This window comes from Varanus komodoensis, unplaced genomic scaffold (genome assembly GCF_004798865.1).
Source record: "Varanus komodoensis strain SLA01 unplaced genomic scaffold, ASM479886v1 scaffold23, whole genome shotgun sequence".
NCBI lineage: Eukaryota > Metazoa > Chordata > Lepidosauria > Squamata > Varanidae > Varanus > Varanus komodoensis.
In genome coordinates, this window is record NW_025335627.1 from 727,434 (window position 1) to 754,050 (window position 26,617).

Below are 26,617 nucleotides of genomic sequence, written 5' to 3' on the forward strand. Positions count from 1 at the left end.
TAAAGAACATGAAGGAGGTCTCTGCTCACAATAAACATTCCACAATCGAACCCTGGATCATGCCCCTTGGATAGAAGAGATGTTGCAGCTGGTTACATGGCTACAAGTGGTATTCCTCTGGTAGAGCAACAGAAGCAATGGGATTGACTCAAGCAAATGGCTAAGAGACCATCCAGAAAGTCATTTTCATTTGCTGCAGGAACACCTATAAAGCCGTATACAGTATCAGGGCCACCAACTGCTAGCATCCTTTCTCTGAGGTCCACAGAAGTAGCTATGCTGTCCAAGCTCCCAGACAGATGGTGCTGAGGGTGTCCTTTCTGGTACAGGAAAATATTTCCCCTGGAATTATTGGTCGGAGAACTAATGTTAAATAAAAATCCCCCACCATACACCAGAACCCAATGAATGTCAGAATCAATTGTAAGACAGCTAGGATTGTTTTTCAGAGTCCATATCAGTATTCAAAGGGCACACGCCCACTCAGGAAAAACAACCCAGGGAAGAGCATCTGCCTGCTAAAAGAGTCTTTAAGGAAAGTGGAAATGATTATTTATGGATGTGAGCCGCCCCGAGGCTTGGGCAAATGGGGCGGCATAGAAGTCTCCTAAATAAATAAATAAATAAAATGATAGGATAAGGGAAGGGAAAGAGTTCACCCTGGAACAGGAGGTAATGCAGAGCATTCTGCCAGACCGGCAGCATTATTAGTCTGATCATACAAGTCATAGTGACCCTTCCTGAGGAAGAAGTACCCACAGACAAAGATGCAAGAACAAGGTGAACAAATGTCGACACCTCAAGGATTGCTATAAAGAGAAAAAGAGGCACTAAATCGCTTCTTTTCCCACAGAGTTGATGGGGAGGAAGAAAGAGTTCAGGTAGAAGAAGGAGAGCTCAGAAAGGAGGAAGATACAGGAGATTCTGTTCTTAAACCCAGGACCAGACCTTAAGCACCTCCTAAGCTGAAAGAAGAGGCATCTCTGACTTATGTTCAGGGGGCAACCTGCTTTAAGAAACAAAAGGATAAAATAGTAGAGTACAGCCAAGAGTTAGCAGTGAAAAGGGGTAGGGGTGGGGAACTGCCATATCTCAGGGAGATTGAATGGCATGCAGGGGACTGCACTTGTTCTGGGGAAGCTCCAGGAAATCCAGTTAAGTCATGGCCACTGCCATGAGAGAGTCCACACAGGCAGGATTCCATGTTTGCCTTGGATTAAGCCTTTGAGAGATGTATGGGTCAAAACCATGATAGATTGGTCAGTGGTCCCACAGATGGGTTACCTGCAGCAGTGATGCATGCAACAAAGGGCATGTGAGCCCACAGCCCTTATTGAACAAAGGGCAGCAACACAAAAATTTTAATTGCCCATGCCTGATCACCCTCTGCCTCTGCAGTTCCCACTGCCCAAGCTGAACTGCCCCACCACACCTCTAGTGACCTGTTGCAGTCCAGGTACTAAGGCATTTCTTCTTTCACTTTAGGTGGAGCAGGAGCAACATCTGCCCAGATGTTGGTTGTTGAAAACAGTAAAAGCCAGTGGTGAGGAGTTGAAATTTCTCAGCTGCTGTGGTGTAATATCATTCTTAAGGAGTGTGTGTGTCAGGAAGAGAATTATCACTACTGCTAGAAGCATGTCCAGAGTTTGTAGAGCATCAGGGACTTCTTTTCTTCCAAGGAAAACTGCAGAATATATAACTTGGCTTGCCTTGAAATTCTTTTCTCTGTAATTTGCATGAATAAAATAAAAATGTTTGTTTTCCACATTGAAAAGAATTTTGTACTTCTTGTTGTTTTGCTACAAATTATTATTAGGAAGTCATCTTTACAGTTGCAAAGTTTAACATCAGTTCCCCTTAATGTTGTCTTGTGTTTCAAATGCATCACCCAAAGCAATTAAGAGTTATTTGGAGTTATACTCACATATTGAAATACACTATTCTCAGTTTGGTTAGATGTAGTGGTGGCATTGGAGGAGATTTTTTTCCAGCATGACTTTTAAAAAGGCTAAAGAAGAAAGCATATTGTTAGAGAAAGTCTAGTGAACAAAGGGAGGAGTGGGGTGGGCAGCTTTCAGAAAGAGAAAGAAGGGAAGGGTAATGGGGCTGAGGAGGCCATGAGAAAGGAATCAAAAACATTCTTCCAGAAAAGGTCAAGTACTTTACCTTATATCCCTGTTGGGATGTATTAATTTAGGTCAAAGCAATTCAAATTGGTGATTTCAAAGCATGATTTAAATCAGCAAGAAAAAACAGAGATTTAAACCTTTGTTTTTTAGGTAACTTTCCCATTGAAGCTTTTTCATGCATTTCTATGGCCACTAAACCACTAAATTTGACCACTAAACTAAGTTAATTTGCAACTAGATTAGTTACACTTATCCCTACAAGCAAACTTAGCATATTTCTTGGATTCTTAGGTAATGACAACTGGTAGGTTGTTTAGCCCAATAATTGCCAGAGAAAAGCAACAAAGAGCAATTCTACTGCCTCACACATGCTTACCACCTCCGCTTTCAATCAGCACCCCTTTCCTGGGTTATCATGATGCTTGTACCCAAAACTCTGGGTTTTTAAAGAGTTAAACAACCCAGAGTTAACAACAAACATCCATGATTATTGGGTTAACTCTGGATTCATTAACGTGTAAAAAAAGTTCTCGGTTCAGATGATAATAAGCAATCAACCAACTTGATTAAAAATGGAAGCAATGAGCAAACATGTACAGTATATACTGAAATGTATATACTTCGTGTAGTTTCCTTTTTTTAGCCCATAGATGGAATGTTTTACAAATATTGTACAGCTTTAAAGGTATGGATTTAGTTTAGAGATTAGCTGTATAGCTTAACATGCTTATAACCAGATTATTTAATCTAGTCATTTAAGAAAAATGTAGTCTCATTTTATATACTGCTAGTAGAAAGAGAAATGTTGCATTTCTATTTGTAGCATAGCAGTACGAATGTAATGAATTTATGTAGTTATAGTGGTGGTTATGCTTGGCTTGTCATTATTATGAAATCTGAGATTTTCTTGCTATAACACTGGAATTATAACATTAGGATTGTCAGTGTCAGATCTGGTCAATGTATAGTCCATGGCTGTTGAACGTGGTGTTGTTGTGATGTGCAAACCCAGTTACACTAATGAACCATAGTTTGTTAACAACCCAGAAAGGGGTTTGGGGTTGTAGACTCCCAAGTTTTTTAAAGCACAGATTGTCATTATGGGTGAACTCAGAATGCTGCACAGTTGTTTTGCTAGGCTACAGAGGAAGTGGGCAGGAGCTGTCAAAAAGCCCAGCTGCTGTATATGCTAGAGCCATTAAGGCATTTGGAATGTAGGAAGGAATCATGCAAAAGAGGAGGAATACAAATTGTCTCAGGGACTGAGAGAACTAACTGCAGTTTGTTCAATTGACTGCCATGAGAAGGGCAACAAAATTCTGGGAACTGCTTGAATTCTTCAAAGGTTTATTTGGGAGAAGGGCTATGGCTTAGCAGTAGAGCTCATGTTCTGCATGCAAAAGACCCGTGATTCAATCCCTGCTCTCTCTAGATAGGTCTGGAAAATTCCTGCCTGAAACTTTGGAGATAAATAAAACTATAGGTTAGCATTATGTGTGAACCAGGTCAGAGTTTCACAAGTTAATAGTTACCCTAATTGTAGGACTTGAAGTTTTATAATCTGTTGTAAACATTCAAAAACCAGGTCAATAAAAATGCTCTGAATTTGTTCCCAAATTATTTGGTTATTACCATTTTTGATTCTTTAATCCAATTTACAAGATGAGAAGGATCTTGCACTTTGTCGCATGCTAGGAAATGTTTTCTGGATTGACATTTAAATGGCAAAGTTGCACTTTTTGTAGTTGAATCTTAATGTGTACAAATGAATCTGTTTCTAAACTTTTGCTATGGCACCTCTTCTTAGCATCTACTTAAATTGCAGGAACAGCAGTTCACATATTAGGCACAGATCTTCTTGATATAAATAATTTACATGAACATTCAAATGAGTATGGCTGGAAAAATCCTTGGTGCCTGATTCCTTAAGCTTCTAAATAATTGATGCCAATGCCTAGTAATTTAAAATTACGGTGTGAGGTTTTTTTCCTTTCTCTCCAGCATGGTTGTATCTTGGTTATGAACTGAACATTGCAACCATTCTTGTGAGGGATGGACTTTTACCTTTTTGGTTTTAAAATCAAGTTTAGGTTTCTTTTGCTCCATAGCGGCTTAAATAGTTGATTGTAGGCCTAAGGGGGAGGGAAATGCTAGGCACAGTGTTCAGTGACTTTATTTGAAGCCTGAGCCAGTACTTTTTAGAGCACTGTGACAGCCTGCCTTTTTAGTTGAGTTTATATGAATCCCCCCTCCAAATTGTGATCATGTTGTGACATGCTCCTTGTCATGGCAGAGAGCTGACAGGTTTTTGTGTGGTAACCCTCTGTTACCATGCTAGAATTTCTTGTTTCGAAGTATAATACTTAAGAGCATGTTTTTCAACTTTAAAAGTTGTTGGATAATAACAGGATTCTTCTCTTACTACATAGTGTCTTTTATGTAACATTTGTCACAAGATAGAATATACTGTGGCTTCACTTTGAGTTGTACTTGCCAAAATGATTTTGCTTATGGTATTGTGCCATCTTTGTACCATTCATGGCCTGATTTGCTATATTTTTGGAGTGGGGAATAGTCAGATGTCAAGGTGAGAGGGATCTTGTACTGAGGCCAACATCAGTGGTTCCAACTGTTCACCAAGCTATGCGTTATTGTATTTGGTCCATCTGGCTGTCTGAATAAGCCTGAATGATGTTTACGCCTATCCACAAATGTAGCTGCTTCTCTGATGGGACATGCAAGAAGATCTATACTGTGTGGTATCAGAAATAGCTAAAGGCGAGAGAAAGTTGAGCAGTTCATTTCATTTTCCAAAATGATTACATTTTATACCGATAGTATAAAGTATGTGTGCATGTGTGTGTTTATGAGAAAGAGAATTTAAAATGGTTTGAAGTAAAAATGGTAAGTATACCATTTTGTGTAGTCATCTTGCCTACTGTTCAGATGTTGACACAAGATACTTGTCTTCTGTTAATTTTAAACCTGGTAATAAACCTTTTGGTTATATTTTGCACACATTTTAATCACTTTCCAGATTTCTATACAAGACCACGCATTAAAGTAAATCCAGGAGGAAACATTTTAAAAAGACAATAACAGGAACAAAAATGCATAAATGATCATTTGAACTGATTGCCATATTATATAAGAAAAAATGTTAAAGTTTGGTTATGGTTAGTTATAATAAAATGCATACTAATATGTACAATCATATTATGGACCAAGGAACGTCAACATGAAATTTCCTACAGAAAATTAAATGTTGCTTTGCTACTTTAAAGTACTACTGCTGGCGTTAGGTGGCCAGGACTATATAATGCCTATTTAAACTTGTAGACTCACTCAGTTAAGAGCTTCTCATGCTCTTCTGCTTTACCACTACAAAACCTCCCACAGTGTTTGATCAGTGTTACAGAAGCTTCGCTGTTGGCAACTTCTGTGCTGGTGCAGCATATAAAGCCAGCAGTAGAACAGGCTACCCCCATGGTGGTGCTGGAATGTCTGTGTCTCATGGGTATATGTTGAACTGTTCCAAGTATGGGTAAAAGTCTAAAGCAGTAATCTTTTGCCTATTATAAAAAGGGATGTGTGTCTGTCTTTTAGTGCTCTAGCACCTAGATTGTGGACCTTAGATACCTGAGGAGCTTTAGAGATGTGTATCTAATTATTTTTAACATGCATTAATTAATTTTAAGTTATATGTGTTGGGCCTGAAACCTGCAGTACTATATTCAATCACTTTGTGACAGACATTCCTAACCAGTGCAAAGATTTGCAATCGTGAAATGGGGGATCTCTACAGAGCAGAGTTATATGTTGCTCTCTTTCCCTTGCTTTGGGGTACCCCCTTCAGGACAATGATATTAACAGATCTCAATGTCATGGGTCTACAGAGGTACACTATGGCTTTTTTAAGCTGGGGTGGGCGCAGGGTGTTCAACTCTGATAGCTGCATAACTTTGCTTGAAGGTTTCAGTGTATCAAATTAAGGGCTATTCCACTGTTTGCAAATTGTGTGCATTTGTTAGTTTGAAATAAGATGAAAACTTCTAAAAGTAAAAATCAACCCCTTTGCTTTGGTTTTCATTTTGTCTTGAAAAAATTATCCCTGGTAAATGTATATTCTATGTACTTTTGTTTTATACATTTCCAAAACATCCTTTTTTAAAAAAATCCAGGCTGCTTCACAACAGCAAATAAAACATGGCATTAATATATCAATAGTAATAAACAGCAGGTGCATAAAACAGTTAAAATGAAGCTAAAACATCCATTGTTAAAAGTCAGGGAACACAAAAATGGTTTGTTTTGCTGGTGAACCTTCCTCGTGACAGTATTCCAAAGACAAGATGTTTATCTTTGAACATGATCACCAACACTTTTAATTGTGTTCAGAAGCAGTCCTTGAAGCTGCTGAATTTTTTAAGCACTGGAAAGATGTACTTACAGTTACTGGTTCTGTTTACTTAACTAAAACTAGCTGCCGTTTCTTAGTTGCCTTTGGTAGCAAACCTACATACAATGCATTTAAAGTGTCTAATAGAAATTATCAGAGAAAGATACCTGTAGTTATGCAGTCTAAGTCAAGGAAGGGCTGTGGATGACAAACTTAGTGGCACGGAGCACCTTTTTATTGATGACAGCTAGGTTCCCACTGACAAGGATGACTTAGTTATTCACTGAGAACCAGATTTTTCATTAGGAATATATTCCTATCCAAAAGAGGCAGAATGTAGTAAATGTAATGCAAATGTAATAATACTACTTCCTGGCAAACATAGCCCAGCAACTGTACCTTCAACATGTTAGGATTGAACTTCAGTTTCTTTCCCCTCATCCAGCCTATTATTTATTTCAAGTGTTGATTCAGTTACACAGTTCTCCTATCACAGGGTCCCAGATCAGTTCTGGCTTGTTGTACACAAGGAGCATGTTTGTGTATGCTGTCTGATGGTTCCCGCAGCAAGTGTGAGTGGTGAAACTAAGGGCTCTCCATTCATGGTTTGCTTAGTGTGATACATGAATGTGGATTTCTGGCTTGTTTCTTTCCCAACAATCCAGAGAATAACCCATGTTTTGTTTTGGGTTATTTCTCTGGCTTTTTGGGAGAGAGCATGGGTTTCTTTATCACATGAAACAAATCAGGTCTGTTGGTTGTTTAGTTTCTGTCCTATGTTGCAAGAGTGATTTGGCAGCTTGTTAACAAGGAAGCTGGGTTCTATGGAAACCCTGGCTTATCATGAAATGTAACCTTTGCCAATATTTCCACATCCACTAGGCTCAGATGTAGAATAGAAGGTTGAGTGTTGTTTGTTGGTCTGTATAGTCTTGATTCACAGCTCTGAAACACCAGGAGATCTTGCTCGATGTATTCATGCAGCTGTGAAGAAGCTTAGGATCAAGATGGAATCCTGCAGGGGCACATTAATTTGGTCCAAGTGATTAGAATCAAGCCCACATTTAGGAATTAGTTATTCTGATAAGAGTAGAGCCACCAGAACATTGTGCCCCTAATTTCTAATCCAGAAGGGATACCATGGTCAGTAGACTGGAAAGCTGCTGAGAAATCCAAAGGAAAGATGAGGTTGCATTCTTCGTGAGCTTTTTTCAATATAGGTCATTCATCTGAGAAACCACTGTTGTTTTTTTGTGCCAAATCTGCATGTGAAACAAGATGGAAATAGATCCACATAATCAGTGTCATCCAAAATCACCTGAAGTTGTATGCAACCATCTGTTCAAGCATCTTGCTTGAAGGAGATATTTGCAACCTGCCACTGCAGTACTTGGGATCCAATTTTTTTAAAGCAAAGAGTCTTAAACGATTAGATATATTAATATACTAATTCTGGCCAGTTGATAACAGCAGTTACTTAGATAAATATTTACACTTGAGGGAACTGGTGTGTTTTGTTTTGTCTTGTCTTGTCTTGCTTGAATAGCTTTCTTCCTAAACTGAAATCAGTAAAGCATTTCTGTAATTTCCAAAATGAGTGACTTTAGCAGACTAATATTCTTGTAATATTGCCATAGTGGCAATATTTCTGTTGAAAGTAGATAATAAGCCAAAAGTGAGCTTGAAACAGTGGTCTCTTTCAGGTCCAATATGCATATGTTCTATTAGTCACTAATAATTAGTGTGTGATTTTTTTAGTAGTTCCCATTTGTTAATATGTTAAGTAATGGAGTGCTTTCATTTTTCTGCTTAGACCAATAAGGAGACATTAAATGTGATGTAACAGAGTAGCTGTCCTCAGCTGGTTATTATTTAATATAAAATAGCTCTGAAATAAAATCTAGATTCTCTAGTGTTGCTTTTGTTTAAAACATTAGTTTGTGGGCTATTATTTCTTACAGTACAGTGGTACCTTGGCTTACGAACTTAACCCATTCCAGGACACTGGTCGTGACCCAAATTGGTCGTGAGCCAAGTTAAATTTCCCCATAAGGTTCAATGTAAATAAAGTTAATTCGTTCTGTAATCATTTTTTAAATCAGAAAAATGTGAAGCAAAGTGACAACAACAAAGATCGCAGCCATCTCCCCGCCCCCCCGCCCCAAACACAAGCGCGGCCATCTCCCTGCCCCCCAGCATGACCGAGATTGCACCTGTCGTCCCTGCACGCGCCTGTCATTCCTGCAGGCACCCGTCATCCCAGCGTGCTGGGGGGGGGGGCGTGATCGCGGGCACACTGGGGGAGGGAGAGATGGGCGCAAATGGTGCGCTGGGGGTGGGGAGATGGCCACGATCACAGTTCCATTTATGCAGGAAAGGCGTGCCTGATCATAGGCGCACTCCTGCAGGAAAGACAGGCAGAATCTCAGCCATCTCCCCCACGGCTCTGCTTTGCTGCTCCTGTCTTGACTGCGGCTGCACGCCTCTGATCAGGCACACCTTCCCTGCACGAAAGCAACTGGAATCGTGGCCTTCTCCCCACTTTGGGGGGTGGGTGGGTAATGGCTGCGATCTTGGTTGCTACCCAAAGAGGTGTTCGCAACCCAAGTCAAAATTTTTCAGAAATTTTTGTTCGTGACCCGATTTGTTCGTGAACCAAGGTGTTCGTGAGCTGAGGTACCACTGTACTGCCTTTCATTTTTATTTCACCATAGTTCTACAAATGTACAAATTTGAGGTGTTTGATGAGTTGGATTGTTTTCAATATTTTTAACCTTTCATCTATCATTTCTACAGTTCAATTCTACAGATAACTTTGCATATTATGTACTCTCTTGATATAAATTCTAGACCCTCACAGTTTGTCTTTATACACTGGAAAAATGACTGTGTTGGTAATCTTTCTTACATGGCCAATATTTTATATTTTCTTTTCTTAAAAGAGAATTCTTGAAGCGTTACTGTGGACTTTTAATGTAACACAAATAATACCAACACAGTGTTCTGAAAGCATGAGGATACCTTCCCTATAATCACTCTTGAGCAAATGCACAAAATCCTTCCAGATGCCATGATTTCAATTATGCAGATAAGGTTGAGTCAGGAGGCAGTGCATAAACGTACATGTCTTCCACAATTTGCTCTAGCCCAGGGGTCCTCATAATTTTTAAACAGGGGGCCAGTTCACTCTCCCTCAGACTGTTGCAGGGGCTGGACTTTTTTTTTTTTTTTTGGAAAAAAAAATGAATTCCTGTGCACACTGCATATTAAAAATTCATTCAAATTAAAATAAATTAAAAAAATAAAATGTAAAAAATAAAATAAAAAATGTTTGTTCCACTCCCTTGGGCTGCAGCAGAAGCCCAAGATGAGATGGGGAAGAGCAAGTCCATATTCAAGGGACATAGCTACAAAACAACCAAAGCACAGAATATAGTATTTTGCATAATGCAGCTGATGACTGCAACTGGCATTTACACAGAACGAAGCAAAAATACTAAGGATAAATACTGTTAATGCCACTCTTAGTATTTGAAGCAAGTCAGCCCAGAACAATTCCCACAGTGCACAATGGCTGTATTTGGATGCAGAGCTAATTACTACCATAGTTTAAGTGCAACCTTGCCAAAACTGGTGCTGTCCAGATGAGTTGGACTACAACTTTCATTGGCCATGCTGGTTGGGCATGATGGAAATTATAGTCCTTGCCACCGCCTTGGTTCCGAGGGAGTAGGAGCGGGAACAGGAGCGGGAGGCTGGAGAGGCGGGGCAGTTTGGTGAGGTGGCCACGGCTTGCTCGGAAAAGACCGTGGCAGAGGCACAGGAGCCCTGGCCCCACTCTGCCTCGTCCTGTCCACCCCTGGGCTTGGCGAGGTGGCTGCGGCTTGGCCTGCAGCCCAGGGACGTGGCTCACATAATTAAAAATAGATTTTAAAAGTTATATTTTTCTTACCTGCAATCCTTTTTTAGTTTCTTTGTCTTCATCTTCGTCTCTCTCTCTCTTCCACCCTCCTCTCTTCTGTTTCCCGTTCCGTATTCCCTCTCTGTATATGCGTGCAATGGTGGGGGGGGGGGGGAGATCCAGTGCATGCGCAATTGAGCTGTTACAATTTGGCACATGCACCAGCTTTCTGCTCAGTTTCAAAGAACGCCTGCACTCATTTTCTTTGAGTGAGCTCCGAGGCAGGCTGGATAAATGAGCATGGTGGGCCGGATTTGACCCATGGGCCATAGTTTGAGGACCCATGCTCTAGCTCAGTGATGGCGAACCTTATAGAGACTGAGGGCCCAAACTGCAACCCAAAACCCACTTATTTATCGCAAAGTGCCAACACCGTAATAAAACATGAACACTGAGGTTTTCGTTTAGAAAAAACAACTCACAGCCATTCCAAGCAAATGTATAAATATCCTTGGCAGTGCACTGACTGGCCATGCAAAAGCTCGGACGAGTCGCAGCTAATCAGTCGCAGCTTGTGCTGGCATTGCCTGGTGCTGCTACTCCTTTCCGAGCATGCGCATGGCCCCTATGTGCACTGTGATCTGATGCTTGGCTGCTGGGGTGATGCTGGGGTGACTTGGCTTGTGTGCCAACAGAGAGGGCTCTGCGTGCCCACTGCGGCATGCGTGGCATAGGCTCGCCTCCACTGCTGTAGCTTATTCCAAAAGCATGTATTGCTTTGTACTTTTTCCCAAGCACCTTCTGGAGGAGCAATTTATAAAAAGTGAAAGGCTGCAATCATGTGCACACATATCCTTGAGGAAGGCACATTGAACAGACTAACGAGTAAACACAAGTAAACATGCAGAGGACTGAGCTTTTATATAAGCTTGTTTCTTTATATCTTGTATATTGACTAAAGGACCAATGATTCGCCTGTATGGATGAATTAGCTTTAAAACCAAACATTGCTTTAAAATATTCCTGATAAGCTAGACTCTGGTTGTTCCACAATAGCTAGGACTGAGTATGAGATTAGACATTTCATGAATGTTCACAGAGGAAAATTCAGGAAAAGTCACTTCCTTTTTTTTCCAGGGCAAGTATACCACAGGTTGCCACCATAATTCAGTTTATACTGTCATTCTGTCCAAACCTCAGTAATTGAAAGCGCTGCTATAAAAATGCCTGCAGGGTCTTAGACAGCAACCATTCCAGACAACAACCTTGTAGGTTAGTTTAGTGTTAGTGTGGTATACGTTAACAGGAGTGTAGTCTACTGTTAATACTGAGGTTGAAGGTGGAGGTTGGGTTGGTTTGAATTTCCTGTCAAAAATCTTCTGTACTTTCAAGCTGTACTCTCTGTAAATTGTACCCTGAATCTTTTCCCTAAGCTAAATCTAGCACTGTGTTGTACGTACAAATTTTGTGTCCTGTTGGCTTACATGCTAGGTGGTTGTGCTAAAAAAAGCTTTTATTTTTAAATGGAAGATAGACCCACATTAAATGAAAGACCGCTGACTATGATGCTGACTTGTTTTTCAGCCACAAACACAATAGCTCAGAGTTACACTATATTTTTTTAATTATTGCAAAACTTCAGTTGTAATGATAGCAATATGGACAGACTGAGGATGTTTCCAGATGGAAAGCTTCTAGCACTATGAGTTAGACGGCGTTTTGCAGGCACTTGGTCTTTTTCTAACAGATTTTCTGGAAAAAGAAGACAAAAGCAGCAGAGCAATAACGCAGAATGCTTAGGAGCAGAAAATGACATTGATTGAACACGTCTCTTCCTAAAAGTCTGTGAATAATGCAGGATGTCAAAAGGCTAGTTTGGAGACACCACGAGTAAAAATGCTGTTTTGATTGTGCAAGCAAAACTCTGCAGTCCAAGCTCCATCTATAGTGAGTTTATAAGGATCTCCAGGGTTTGGAAACACTGTCCTATGAGGAGAAACTGAGAAAACTGGGTATATTCAGCCTTGAGAAGAGAAGACTAGTGGGTGGGGGAACATGATATCACTCTTTACATACCACAAAGACTTGCAAGATCTCTTCTCACTGATATGGAATAATCAATTCAAGTTGCAACAGCCCAGATCCAGGCTAGATATCAGGAAAAGTTTCCTCACTGTCAGAGCAGTATGACAGTGGAACCAGTTGCCTAGATAGGTTGTGGGCTCTCCCACACGAGAGACAGTCAGAAAGAAACTGGACAGTCATCTGAGTGGGATGGTATAAATTGGTGTCCTGCAGCAGCAGGTGGTTGGACCCAATGGCCTTCATGGCCCTTCCAACTTTACTATTCCGTGATTCAATAAAATATTTTGACAAGGCTTCACAATGGGACTAAATGAAACAAGTGATCTGATTTGTATCCATGTTTTTGGTTGTCACTGTATAGAAACTGCCACATTTATTGCTTTGGCACGTGTGTTCAATTTGTTTTATGTAGTACTAGAGTCTGTTCTTGAAACATTCAGATTTCTGGATGCTGCATATGAAACAAAGGATTATGGTGGAAAGGGGACATATTTTAAATGCTCTTTCCCCCCAATGAACTGGTAAAGAAGGCTGCCTTCAGAATCAAATGTTCTATTTTTACACAGCAAATATGTTCTCATAGTCAGAGAACATACAAGCCAACATGCAGAGAGCATACAGGAAGACACAAATGAACTTGCTTTCTCCTGGTAAAGGTATTTCTGAACCATGAATTTTGGAACAGTTAATAAATTGTTGTCATAACATAGTTTACTTTACATTTTGCTCATTCTTTTAAAAAAATTGTATTTGTCCTGTGTTTTTTTTTTTTTTTTTTTTTTGACAGACCTGGTGATTACTTGAAGGACTAGCAAATGTGTCCTGACCAGGAAAATGGTATTCCTCTGCTAATTCCATTAGAGAACTAACTTATCCAAACAAAGGTAGCGTGGAACATTATAAGTGCTATTAAAAGTTTTATGTCAGTGAAGGCAAGTTAACAATGGTGATGTAGGTAGGCATCAGCAGTTTATGTGATAGATAATATCAGTTATGTGATAGAAGTTCTCCCATTTAATTTTGGTAGGCTTTTTCACAGTTTGCTGCAAGAAAAGAAAAGTTCAAGCATGCATGTATATTGCTTGATGCTTTCTCAAAGATTCAGACTTGCAGTTGAATGTGACCTTGACCTCATTCATAAACATTATCTTTGAGTTGGCATGTGATTATTTTATGTATGATATTTTAATCTGTGGAAATGTAAGTCACTTTTAATGCTGTAGTCATCAAATGATGAACATGCATGTGTGAATTACCTAAGGACACATAAAATGTGGAAAGCTGAGATAGTAGTGATTTCAGTCTATACCAAAGAAACAAAATTAAAAAAATAAAAAGGGAGAACTTGCAGAACCACAAGAACCTGGAAAGGGATTGAGGGAAACAGAGACTCATGGTACCTCAGCTCACAAACACCTCAGTTCACCACCAAATCGGGTCGCGAACAAAAATTTCATAAAAATTTTGACTTGGGTCGTGAACTCTGCATTGGGTGGCACCCGCGATCACGGCCATCTCCTCACCCCACTCCCGAGTGGGGAGATGGCTATGATCGTGGGCGCGCTCGTGCAGGGGAGATGGCCATGGTCGCGATTGTGCTCGGGGTGGGGTGGGGAGATGGCCGCAATCGTGCTGGGGGGGGGAGATGGCCAAGATCGTGCCAGTCTTTCCTGCATGAACGCGCCCATGATTGTGCCCATATTTCCTGCATGAGTGCGCCCGTGATCGCGCCTGTCTCCTCCCATTGCGCCCGCGATCGCACCCGTCTCCCCCCGACTGTGCCCGCGATCACGCCCATCTTCCCCCCCCCGAGTGCGCCCACAATTGTGCCCATCTTCCCTGTGGTTAAAAAAAATATTTACAGAACAGATTAACCTTATTTACATTTAACCTTATGGGGAAATTTGACTTGGCTCACGACCTATTTGGGTCACGACCAGAGTCATGGAATGGATTGAGTTCGTGAGCCACGGTACTACTGTACTTCTAAGTTGTTACTTAGAATGGACTTCTCATAGTTGTTGTGCTCTAGATATTCTGTACATCAACTCCATTACCCACAGCCTGCATGGCTAATGGTCAGGAATATTGGGAGTTCTTTGGAGGTCATGAAATTAGCAAAAGTTGCCCTAAAATTATAAAACAACTCCCAAACAGCTGGAAAAAACTTAGGCAATCTCCCAGTTGAGAAGCTCACAAATGCTGAGCTGGGGGAGGAAAGGTCAAAGAGAAGTTTGCTTCAGCTTGCAAATACTTGTTGAGCCTTTTGTTTTAAAACTGGTATTATTTTGATAAATTTTCCATCAAGTTTGCTTATAATTATCCATTATTTAAAAATGCCAATGCATTTCAGGGGGGAGTGGGAATCTATAGAACAAATTATTCAGTTGTAACATTAGCTGTGCTTTAGTAGAGCTTCAGGTCCACACATTTTTTCCTACACCATGTGTGAATGAAAAGTATTTAAATGCATCCATTTTTAATTTGAATAAATTCCAGGTTCTTCATTCCATACTTGAGGAACTGTGCGAAACCATTTTTTCTTGTTTCATTTGAACCCACTCTAACTGTGGTTAGTAGTAGTAGTAATAATAATAAAGAATCAAACTGATTTCAGATGTTCTCTGATTAAAAATAATAGGTAACCCTTCCTGTATTTGCTTTGAAATTTGTTGGTAAAAATTAATATGATGTATAGAATTAAAATGATCTTGTAAGAAGATTTATCTTCTGATTTTGGTTATTCCTGTATAAGTCTTTAGATTTTCTCTAAGCCTACAGATCCTTACAGCCTTTCCTTGGAGAATGTAAGGACATGGGACAAGATTATTCCATTGATTTCTACCTAGGACAGCTTGAATCAAGCAGAATATTTTACTGTTAAGTTCTTTTCAACAAATGAATTTAAAAAGCAAAAGTGGAAGAATAGTAAAATTATGACTACCAGTTCAATGGTGGTGGCCTGTCATGGAATGTATATAGATTATAACAAATAGTTGTATACCATTTGTTGGGCAAATACAGCTAGCTTAGTGTTTAACCACTTTGACTTTTACCTGGTTTGCATGTAATGTCAATTCATGGGTTATGTAACCCATAAATTGGTTAGGAGCAAGCATGCTGCCTTCTCTGTGCTTGCTACTTTCACATTGGAATGGCTTTCATCAAGAACACAGGAATGTTTTCTTTCCTGAATTGCTTAGTGTGATTTTTGAACCTGAAACTCTGGGTGCCTAAGGGGACAAACAGCCCAGCATTTAAGCCCAACAACAAACCATGGGTTCAAACCAGGGCTTTTTAATCTTAAAGAAGCCAGAGTGCCAGGTTTGCATGTGACATTAGCCTCAGGAATGGGGTGTTTTGGGGTTGTTGATGAAGGTGAATGTAAATTAGAAGTGGCAAGTGGGTAAGAAGCAGCTTGCTTGCTGCTGCGTGGCACAATCCACCCATGGTTTAAACAGCAATCCCATGGACTGTCATTATGTGTGAATTGGGTCTTTAAGTTCACAATAAACTGTAATACTACACTTTATTTCCAAGATCCATATAACTTGCTTACCATTGTAATTGGCTAAAAGGAGCATAATTTCTTATATTAGTACAGAGGCTGTTTTCATTTAAAATTTATTGGCTACTTGTATGTATTACATAAAGAAATATAACCTTTATTTTGAGTTTCATTTGCGTTATCAGACATTTTGTGTTGTTCCATCCTGGTAACCTCCCTTTCCATAGAATTTTTGACATCCCCCCCACCCCCAGTTACTTAATATATAATTCAATGTAGAACTCCATATCCTAATCTTTCCTGCCATATTTCTTCCAGCTGTTCTGCTCTTTTAGATTGTTTGGGATCAAGAATTGCATTGTTCATTGCTTGCCTCTGCAGGAGATTAGAATGACTATATAGCAACAAACTGAAAGCTTCAATTTTAAATGAATCAGACTTAAGCATTTGAAGGACTGATTTTATAACTTGAAATAGAAAGGTCTGTATTACATGACCTCTTCTCTAACTTGCTAAATATATGTACCATGGGTCTTCAACAAAGGTTTCATAACTTCTCAGCGACAAGTAGAGGAAATAGATATAATGCCATTTGACTTCAAGAAGCTTCAAGAAACAGTTTCCTTTGTTCTGTAGCCAGATTTATCATGAAAGGGCATTGCATGGCTTTTTCCATGATGAATTTCAATTTTTAGTACTATATTTGGTAAGAGCACAAGCATGTCTTGAGGTGGCTTCTTCTCTTTTGTTTCTTGTTTCTCTTAACACCTCTCACTGTCATGCTTAAGCATAATTATATTTTAAATATTAAGAAATAAGATGGTGTTTAAAACTTGACATTTGTGTTACCTAAGATAAAAATACACTATTGGACATTGGAACTGTTGGTTCTGAATATGCCTTGTGACCAGAACTGTGGTTCATTACTACTTTTTCCTCTCAGAGGTGAAAAAGGAGTAGAAGTTGCAAGAAAATGCTTGGATCAGAACGTGGCGTAGTAGAAGAATGGCTTTCCGAATTCAAGGTGAGCAAAGGTGTTTTTAAAAGATATATATTTTTCACAACTGTTTGGCTGCTGGTTATGAGGGAGATTTGTACTGCCACCGTCTCTTTCCTCCCTGCCCTCCTCCAGTAGCAATATCTATGCAGGGATAGTCTTTGCTAGATTGGGGCCTGTGTTTTGCTTGTGTTCAGACATAGCATTGATAAATAACCTATTTGTCACACTGCTTGTTTCTTCTCCTAGGCATTACCTGAAATGCAGATCTCCAGTTATGCAGCAACACTTCACCGGAAGAAATCATTGGTGCCCGCTCTTTATAAGGTCATTCATGATCCAAACAATGAGGTATGAGATAGTCAAATAATTTTAAATAAAAAGCAACAATATTCACTTCATCTTAAAAGCTTTGTATTGGTTGTTCCATTGGCTTATTAGAGTGGGCAAAACTTTGCTTCATTCTGCACTGATGTATTTTATTTCTGAAGTCTTTGACAAGCAGAGAATTATTTCTATTTAAGGGTAGTCTATTTAAAACATTTAATTGTATGAAATATTGTTGATTAGATTGACAGTAGTCACAATGGACTCACTCATGATAGCTGTCAAAACCAAGCAGCAAATAGAGTAGCTAGATTTCAGTTCAACCTGTATTACATTCTCCTCTTGGATACACACCTTAATGTGGTGTGGGAATTTGAGAGTGTCAGAGAAGCCAAGAACAATGTCATCAGAAGGCTAACCTCTCACATGGTTGTATCTTGTCGGGTCTGTAACCACACAGTAAAAATGGATGGATTGATATGGTTGTATCATCTTTAGCAAAGCTAAAGTTGCCTTCTGAATCTAAATTAAAAATAGAAATCTATAGTTTAAAACATTACACTCTGATGTACTGAATACAGTAATAATCTACCAGCTAAGTTTAAAAGAACTGGAGTTGTATCAAGTACCTTAAGCAAACACAGGAGGAGTTTTAATTTTCCCTGTCTTCTTGGTATAGCAATGCCCACATAGTCCCACATTACAGAAATATTTCTCCACACAGTTACTTGTTTGGGAATGTTTAAAAAGAAATACTTGATCCTGGGCTATACTTTTTGTTGCAAAACACCGAACAGTAAACCAGAATTTGATTTCTGGAGGCTTTATGGAAATGCGTGATTAGAAAATCGTTTGGGTGAATGTAAACTTGTGATCATTTTATAGAACTTGTAACAGTGTTACCTCAAAATAGGCATGAAATACTTGCTTTTTGCTGCTGATACACTTTTAAAGATGCAACATTACTGTGATATATGTTTATTGCCCCACATTTTGCATTTCTAGTGTGGCCCTAAGAATAGTTTCTTATTGCTTATGAAAAATAAGGCAATGATGTAATAAAAGCATAGGCCATTGTCAACATATCCCTTAAGAGTGAGCATTTTATTTTAGAAATAAATTAAATACCTTGAGCTAATAAAGCTTTTCCTCAAACTTAGTGAATGGAGAGGTAAGCAACCATTTTAGGTTGTGGGCATATTTGGCAGTTTGAGAAATGGCACTGAGCTACATCATAAAATGGTTCACATGGACAAGTTACCTGCCTCAAGAGATTGAGTGAAAGGCAAAAGTTGGATCTGAGCCTCAATACGCTGAACAACTTTGTTAAAACCAGTTTTCAGCACCAACAGCAACCTATTTCATAGAAAGACCATCTGCAGGTAGGCAGCTGTATTAATTTAAAAACATGTGGAAAGCATAGGACATTTTGGGCACCAAGAGAAGTTTTCAGGAGTGTATTGGTACCTATATGCATCTTGGTGTCTACCCTTGACTCAGTGAATAGACTCTTAGAGGTAATACATTTTCTTGCTTCCACTTTTGAAATGCTTGTCTTTTGCGATACTCATTTCTCATTTCAATACTGGACTTTTTCCAGTACTGTCTATTTTAAAATTATGCTTTATAAGAAGTTTCACATAATTTGAATTTGCTAACAAAATCAGATTGCAAAACCAGTTTTGCTTACTATACCAAGTTTATAGGCTGATGCATTGATTATTGGCAGTTTACAATTTTAAAAGGGATTGTTTTCATGGTGTTCACCAGCTGACCAGAAAAATAATGTTTGATCTGATGGGTGTGCCGGTGTGGTGGGTTCTGTCTCTTCCAGCTTCTGGAACCTGTCTGCCACCAACTCTTTGAACTTTATCGTAGTTCTGAAGTTCGTCTCAAAAGGTTCACATTGCAGTTCTTGCCAGAACTGATCTGGGTTTATCTGCGTCTTACTGCCAGCAAAGATAGGCAGAGTAATGGTTGCATTGAAGCCCTGCTTCTAGGAATTTACAACTTGGTGAGTGAGACCATTGAAATGCTTTGGCCTTTTGTATCAATATATAGGAGTACTAAATCAAGATACCAGGGCAGTGCTATTCTTGCATGATTTTTGTAATGTTTCTAATCCCTCCCTCCCTCCCTCCCTCCCTCCCTCTTGCTTGCTTGCTTGCTTGCTTGCTTGCATTTGTATGCTGCCCAATTGTGCCACAGCACCTCTGGGCAGCTCAAAACCACAAGATAAAAATATAATAATAACCAATAACATATTAAAAACAACAATAAGATAAAGCAGAACATACAAAACAAAGGTAGAATGGTTTAATAACATGGCAATACCATACAGTCTTTGAAGCTTTAATCCAGATGCAAATAGGGATGTCTCTGGGTAGTAAAGATGCTAATGTAGGAAGAAAAGTTGCAGTGTCATATTTGTAGCACAGATGACCCAGGGGTTACCATTGGTCACAAGTGCATTCACACATTTTTGGAATGTATGCCAGCTATACCTGTTTCTAGGTAGGGTGGCTTTAGCCACAGTGATTCATGTCCTGGTATATCAAACTCAAATGAACTAAATGCATCCCACATGGGGCTGCTTCTCAGAAGTGTCCAGAAAGTTCATTTAGTCCAGAATGTGGCAGCTAAAGTTTTGACAGCAGCCCGTGATTCCCAATTTGCAACAACTTCACTAGCTTTCCAAGCCAGTTTCAAAGTTTAGTCATTGGGGCTTTGAAGGTAAATGGCTTCTGACCCAGATACCTAAAGTATCATCTGCTTTCATATGAGCCTGCCTTCTCTTATTAGGATCAACTGCAGAGGCTCTCATTCATATCCTGTCAATATGTGTTTGTGGACATGCAAGGGCAATTTTTTTTTTGTATCCAAATTCTGGACATTGCTGCCTATGGAGCCCTGCCATGTTCCCTCTCTGATATTTCAGCATCTTTTTTTCCTGCTGTATATATGACTTGTTTTGTTTGATTGAGGATTGTTTTATTAAGTCTCTAGAGAATACATTTGAACATTACTTTTGTCTCTTAATACTTTATCTCTCTATTCTCATATGTTTTATTGTTAGTATTTGTAGTAAGCCAACATGATCAGTTTTAATTGGAAAGGCAGGGTAGACATGTTTGAATTAATAAATAAAATCAGATTTTAAAAACCTTTGGGTAAGGGCTAAACTACAGCTTACAATGGCTAACAGTGAAGTTGCTGAAAATGTGCTTCCCCATAAATTGTATCCTGGTCTGTTGCACAAATAGAATCTCAATCTTCCGTCATAGGCCTGGCCCTCAATTTGCTAGGCAGTTGATTTACTGTATAACAACTTTGGTTGCTGTAATTTAAGTGCATTCCTTTCAACACACTATGGCACAAAGTAGCTTAGTTCCTAATTCCTTTCATTGTAGGAAATCGCTGACAAAGATGGAAACAATAAAGTCCTGTCTTTCACCATCCCTTCCTTATCCAAGCCATCAATTTATCATGAGGTAAGTGTTCAGTTGCATTGCCAAGAGTTTCTGATTAGAAATGCAAGTTGAGTATAGCATTTAGCCCTAGGAGAACTGTGCACTAACTTAAAACTAAACTAGACCTTCTTCATTTCATGATACATTATAATAGCACGATCCCTTCTGTGAGTCTTCAATGTCCCTGTCTCAGGTTCCCCTCCTTGCTGCACATTCCTTGTTTTTTGAAATTATGTTGACTTAGTTTTATCTGGTTTTTCTTTTCTCTTCTTCTTTTAATACCTAAGCCATCTACTATTGGATCCATGGCTTTAACTGAGGGAGCCCTGTGCCAGCATGACCTGATCAGAGTAGTTTATAGTGACCTTCACCCTCAGAGAGAAACATTCACTGCGCAGAACAGGTGAGCTGGTGGTTCACCAGTTTTTCACAAATAGCCTGTCAAGGTATTTGTAAGTTGCAAAGTATGAAGAGAAGGGTCTGAGATAGTTAGGGAGTGCAAAAGATTTTTATATTTGCCTGATCAGTGGATGTGTTCTAATAATGGATGCATTCCAATATATAGTTGTAAGACTCTATATTACAGTCTTAGAGTAATATAAGACTGCTGCTCCTGAAAGAGCCTAGTTCCTGGTTGTCATTTTGTTCAGCTTTTAAAACATGTAATCAATTGCCATGTCATTAGCTGAATATAAACTTTGAGCACATCTGTGACTTCCCATTCTACTTTGAGTATCCTGTGTAAAGGGAACTGGAGAGACTAGTTACCTTTTTCCCTTTCACATATTTGCAGTTTAATGATTAATGATGCTATTACATTTTGTAACACTTTTATGCCAAATCCAAACAGAATAAAGCAAAAAGATGTACTCACTAGTAGACTCTCAGATTAATAGACCCAGCAATAGCATTGTCTTGTAATAGAATGTTAGCAATTTTCTGTTCCACTTGTCTCCCTTTAGGTTTGAGGTGCTGAGCTTTCTTATGCTGTGCTACAACTCTGCTATTGTCTATATGCCTGCCTCTTCCTATCAGTCACTTTGCAGGATGGGTTCCAGGTGAGGATGGTACACTTGACATTATTGAGAGTTTTTCCCCCCTAGGAGTTTTAAATCAATAAGACTCTGCTTCATAGAGAATTACAAATCTGTGTCCGTATTTATGTCTGATGATTTAATTTGCTATTTATTGAATTATTGATTTGTTCATAATATTTCTGTACTGTTTAATATAATAGAAATTCTAAACAGTTGACACTAAAATGCATATATACACAATATAAAATGATGTACACAACAGTAAATAATTAAACATCTCAGTGAAGACACCAATAAAACAGATTAGTGTCATAGTCGTCCATTACAGGTCAGAGAAAACCTGTGAAAACAATTTTTCCAAGAGGTGTTTGAAGCTTGCCACTGTTTCTACCTTTCAGATTCTCTATTTCTTCCTTTATGGAAGACTTAGAGGGGGGCTGAGAGTCTTCATATTTTTCCCATTAAATCAAATAAAAATAACTGTATTCTCTCAGTGCAGTGAATCCAGATATTTCAGTTAGGAGCCAAATAACTTCCTGGCTAGTCCCATGCCCCCAAGGGAGACTTATCTTGTGTTTCTCAAAAAGATGATCACATGCAGGGATAGGAAGTGGGCTCCGGGATCATGTGTGCCCATCTATCTGCAGGTTCTCTCCCTCTCACTTATCCATTGGTGTGATTTGCTAACCTGGATGGAAATCCAAGTTTTAGAAACTTGCTTTTGTTGGGGTTCTCAGAAGTAGATTTAGGGGGCATTCCTGGGCTCATTTGTAAACCAAGTCATCAATGAGAAGGGCAAGAAGTACGTGTGTGACGAGAGAAAGGGCAGGAAAAGATACCATGAAAAGCCATGGCTTTCTAATTCTGCCACCTCAGCTATTTGTAGCTGTGCACTGAGAACTTCAGAAGTAATTTGAGATATGGCATGTATCCCTTTTTAATAAGATTTAAAAACTATATCTACTAGGAATGGCCAAGTTCTTGAATATGCCTGAAGTAGCAGTTTGGATTCCAGCCTCTCTTCATTTTCCTGCTTATATTTGGTTTTCTCATGACCTTTGCAGCAATGAATTAAAATATTTTCCATCGGCAGAATTCTTCAGTACAGATGGCATGTTCATGCTGCATGCATGCCTTTACAGTGGAGTGAGCAATGTATAGCCATCCAGGTGTTTTGGCCTCCAACTTCCTTGAATCCTCACCTTTCCTGACTAGGGCTGTGGGGAGTTTTGCCCTTCAAGTTGTCCACCCCTACTTTACAGTATACAGTGCTTGTGGATTCCTGTAAAATTCATGGATAAGATTGAGCTTTCAATTTGTCCTCACAGCTCAGTTTCCTCTCTCCTTGTGATCCTTTTAGTGACCATAGAGTACCCTACTTCATGCACCCAAGAAGACACTTACAGGGGAGGATGTATTTGGTGTTTCCCTCTATGATGTTTTGGTGGTGAATGAATGACTCCTCTTAACTTTTAAAGGATTATTTCAATCAATCTTTGGCCTGGATCACAAATTCCCCCTGCTGGGCTTATCTCCAGTTAACTATTACATGGGCCTTAACAATATTGGTGGTTAGAACAAAGTGATGTTCCTAGTTTATATAGACATTGGGAAACTACAAGGAAGTCTCCACTCATATGGTTCCCACAAAAAATATGATTGGAGTGATCTTGTGATTTTAGTGATGTGTTGGTTTTCTGTCCTCTAGCCTTGCAAGACTTGTTATATATTGCATTTGATTGATTCATTTTTATCAAGCTGCTTTTCTGAAGAAAGTAAAATTGATTCCCCCTTATTTTATTCAGGTAGCTTCTTTTGGAAATTAGAACTGTGCTTGATTACTCACAACATGTAATTAAGAGTGTGAAAGTTTATTTATGCAAAATGTTTAAGATGATTTGATTTTTAGAATTGCATTTTGTATTTTGCCAGGCTCTGTGTGAGTGGGTTTCCACGGCAAAATGACAAATGCTGGAAGGAAGACTGTGGAAGAGTAGTACTGGATCCTGACTTCATGGTACAACTACTCACTGGGGTCTATTATGCTGTGTAGGTATCCACAGGTCCCTTTTATAACATTCCTCAGTACAGTGAATACTGGTGAAACACAGCTTGAAAAACTGGAAAAAAACCCCTATCAGACATATCCCAATTCAGTTAGCGTACAGAGAGTCCAGAATTACAAACTCTTCTAGCTGAAATTATGTTCTTTTATTAAGTCAGCAACATCACATGATGATATGGGGAGGCATGGGTTTAGGATGTATGACCAAAATTAGCTACAGAAATTAGTATCATGTTGCATAAAATGTTTTGGGTTTCATATGGCCTTTATCAACTTTTAAATAGTGGATAAGCTCATCCATTAATAAGTAATCCCAAATCCTCCAGAACCAAGCTTTGATAGCAAAGTCCACTGAACTTTATACTGGTTTGCAATTGTTGCTCTTGCTGCTAAAAATATACAATAAGGGACACGTTCTCAAGATGAAATAGGTCACCATACTTATTTAATCCACAGTCGGCAGGAGTGACCACTCTGAATATTTAAGCTGTAAAACCCATGATCTGTTTTATGAATATGTGATAGCTGTTGAATCCTTGCACAATCAATTCCAGTGGGTTTGGATCACACAATAAGCCCAGTCATGCCTTGAATTTTCAGGATGGTCCCCATAGACTCCACAGGTACTCAGGGCTTAAATATGCAATTGTGGGCTGTGGTTTTTGTACAAACCAGGTCAAAGTCTGTATGCAATGTAGACAGTTAATCCTGTGGAAGAGAATACCTTAAATTACAAGTACTGGAGTCCTGGTGATGTTTGTTTAGTCATATTGTTAATTCCTTTGAACGCTTTATCCCAAACTGCCTTTACTAGAAGACATGCCAAACAGATAACTGTACCAGTTAAATGAGTCCTCTTTCAACATTTATTTGAAGCTGTTTGGATTTTTTTGTCCCACTGACAAAATATTTTGAAAATTAATTTCCTTTCTCTTATTACCTGTATTAAGCCATGAATAAAACATTGGTGCCCAAGGAAATTGTCTACTGGTATCCAAAAAGCCACTTGTTGAACAATTCAAAATGATGACAATTTCAACCATATTTTCTTCCTTCAGTGCAGAGCTTGTTTAGCAGTAATAGACCTCTGAGGTGCTTATTTTCATATACTTAATCTCTTCCCAGTTCCTCAGGTTTGCCCTAGGCAGGAACCCCTTCCAATTCAAGGTGCTCTTTTTTCAGCCTTGCTTCCACCACAAGGGTCTTTATGAAGTGTATGGTGGCTGTTACAGCTTGGATGAGACTAAAATGATATCATGGTCTTCCCCTGCATCAGTGACTGACTCTTCGTTGCAACTTCTCACCATCAACCTACAAGCCACATTTTGACTGTCCCCACCCCTTCTGAATTCATTAAGCCTTCAAGTCAATGCAGGCACTCCCAGTCTTGCACCCAGCAATGTATAGGTGCTTGTCCTGGACTTCACCACAGATATTATTCACTTCTTAGCAATCAATCTTTTATACAATCTGTCATGCAAGATAGTCTTACTCCAACACCTTCTTAAACTTATGTCTTCTACTATAGCAATCATCTCCCTATGTGACCACTCCAGTCATGGTTCATCTGATACTTCAAAGAGCCCATTGAAATGTTCAGTTTACTCTTCCAACCACCTGCAGGCACTTGGTCAAATGGTGGACCTCTCTTCCCCATCTATTAAGGATTACCCTGAAACCAGCACTCCACCTGGAATTCATCACTGGTGAAACCTTGCTACAGAACATCTCATCCTAATGTCAACCAATAGTACCACAGTGGTTTTTAATATCAACAAACAAGGGAGCACACGATCATTGTCACTTCTCAGCCTCATTGTCAACCTTTGGAACTGGTGCATACACCACTCCATCACCCACCAGCCATTCTCCTGGCAGGAACAGAAGATCTGGGACTTCCTTACACAACTGCGAACTCCATCTGGAAGGCTTAAGTCAATATTCCAAAAACAGGGATACCCCAAAATTAGAGCTCTTTGCCACAAGAGGTTTTGTGCAAACCTTAGTATGCCATGGTTTTGCACCAGAGTGGATCATGATCTGCATTCTGTGGAAATAGCCACTGATGGTTGTGCCTAATGTATGCCTTGATCCCATTTCCAGTGATTGCAAAGGTGATACACAAGATACATGGGGCAAATTGCATATTGATCAGCTCTTGGCCCCCCCACAAATGTAGTTTGCTTCACTCCTCATACTCTTCAACCACACATCCCTCTGTCTTCTCTACATACTGCAGCTCAACTTGAAGAACAATAGGCAGATCAGACACCGAGATATTCCATCCTTTCCCCCCACAGCATGGAGAATATTCAATAGTATACATACCTTCTTCATATAGATGTTAGAAACATTGAAGCCTTCCCACAAGCCTTCCACTTGTGGGCCTCAAATGGAAAATGTTTCAGAATTTAGCCCTTCATAATAAATAGGGCCCAGCTTCCTGTGGTATACCAATCATCCTTCTGTCACTTAAAACACAGGGTTTATCCCTTTCATCAATCAGGGTATACCTAGCAAAAACATCACCCTAGCATGATACTATCAATGAACAATCCATGTTCTTATACCCTTATATAAAACAGCTCTTTAACGGTTTAGGAAACCTTTACCTTCCAGCCATGGCTCTGACCCCTCCTTGAAGCTTCTCTGTCATACTAATTCAGGTAACATGCCAAAGCCATTTGAACCATTGGCCA

General features: G+C 39.4%; 1 protein-coding gene across 21 annotated transcripts in view; it reads left to right on the forward strand.

Annotated features, from left to right (window-relative positions):
• FAM126B (family with sequence similarity 126 member B) overlaps window positions 1-26,617 on the forward strand; it is a 63,190-nt gene that overhangs the window by 14,561 nt on the left and 22,012 nt on the right. For 12 of the 21 annotated variants that reach the window (XR_006414922.1, XM_044432139.1, XM_044432120.1 and 9 more), the window contains 8 exons: window positions 13,302-13,398; window positions 16,966-17,046; window positions 17,269-17,370; window positions 19,181-19,360; window positions 20,757-20,837; window positions 21,104-21,219; window positions 21,779-21,874; window positions 23,786-23,902. Coding sequence is in view for 20 of the 21 variants with exons in the window: in XM_044432139.1 (XP_044288074.1) it covers window positions 16,996-17,046; window positions 17,269-17,370; window positions 19,181-19,360; window positions 20,757-20,837; window positions 21,104-21,219; window positions 21,779-21,874; window positions 23,786-23,902 (743 nt within the window). In the remaining variant the exon portion in view is untranslated. Of the gene's footprint in view, window positions 1-12,693; window positions 13,171-13,301; window positions 13,399-16,965; window positions 17,047-17,268; window positions 17,371-19,180; window positions 19,361-20,756; window positions 20,838-21,103; window positions 21,220-21,778; window positions 21,875-23,785; window positions 23,903-26,617 lie in introns of those variants that run through there. The other 9 variants (XM_044432126.1, XM_044432128.1, XM_044432133.1 and 6 more) reach the window with 2 other exon arrangements.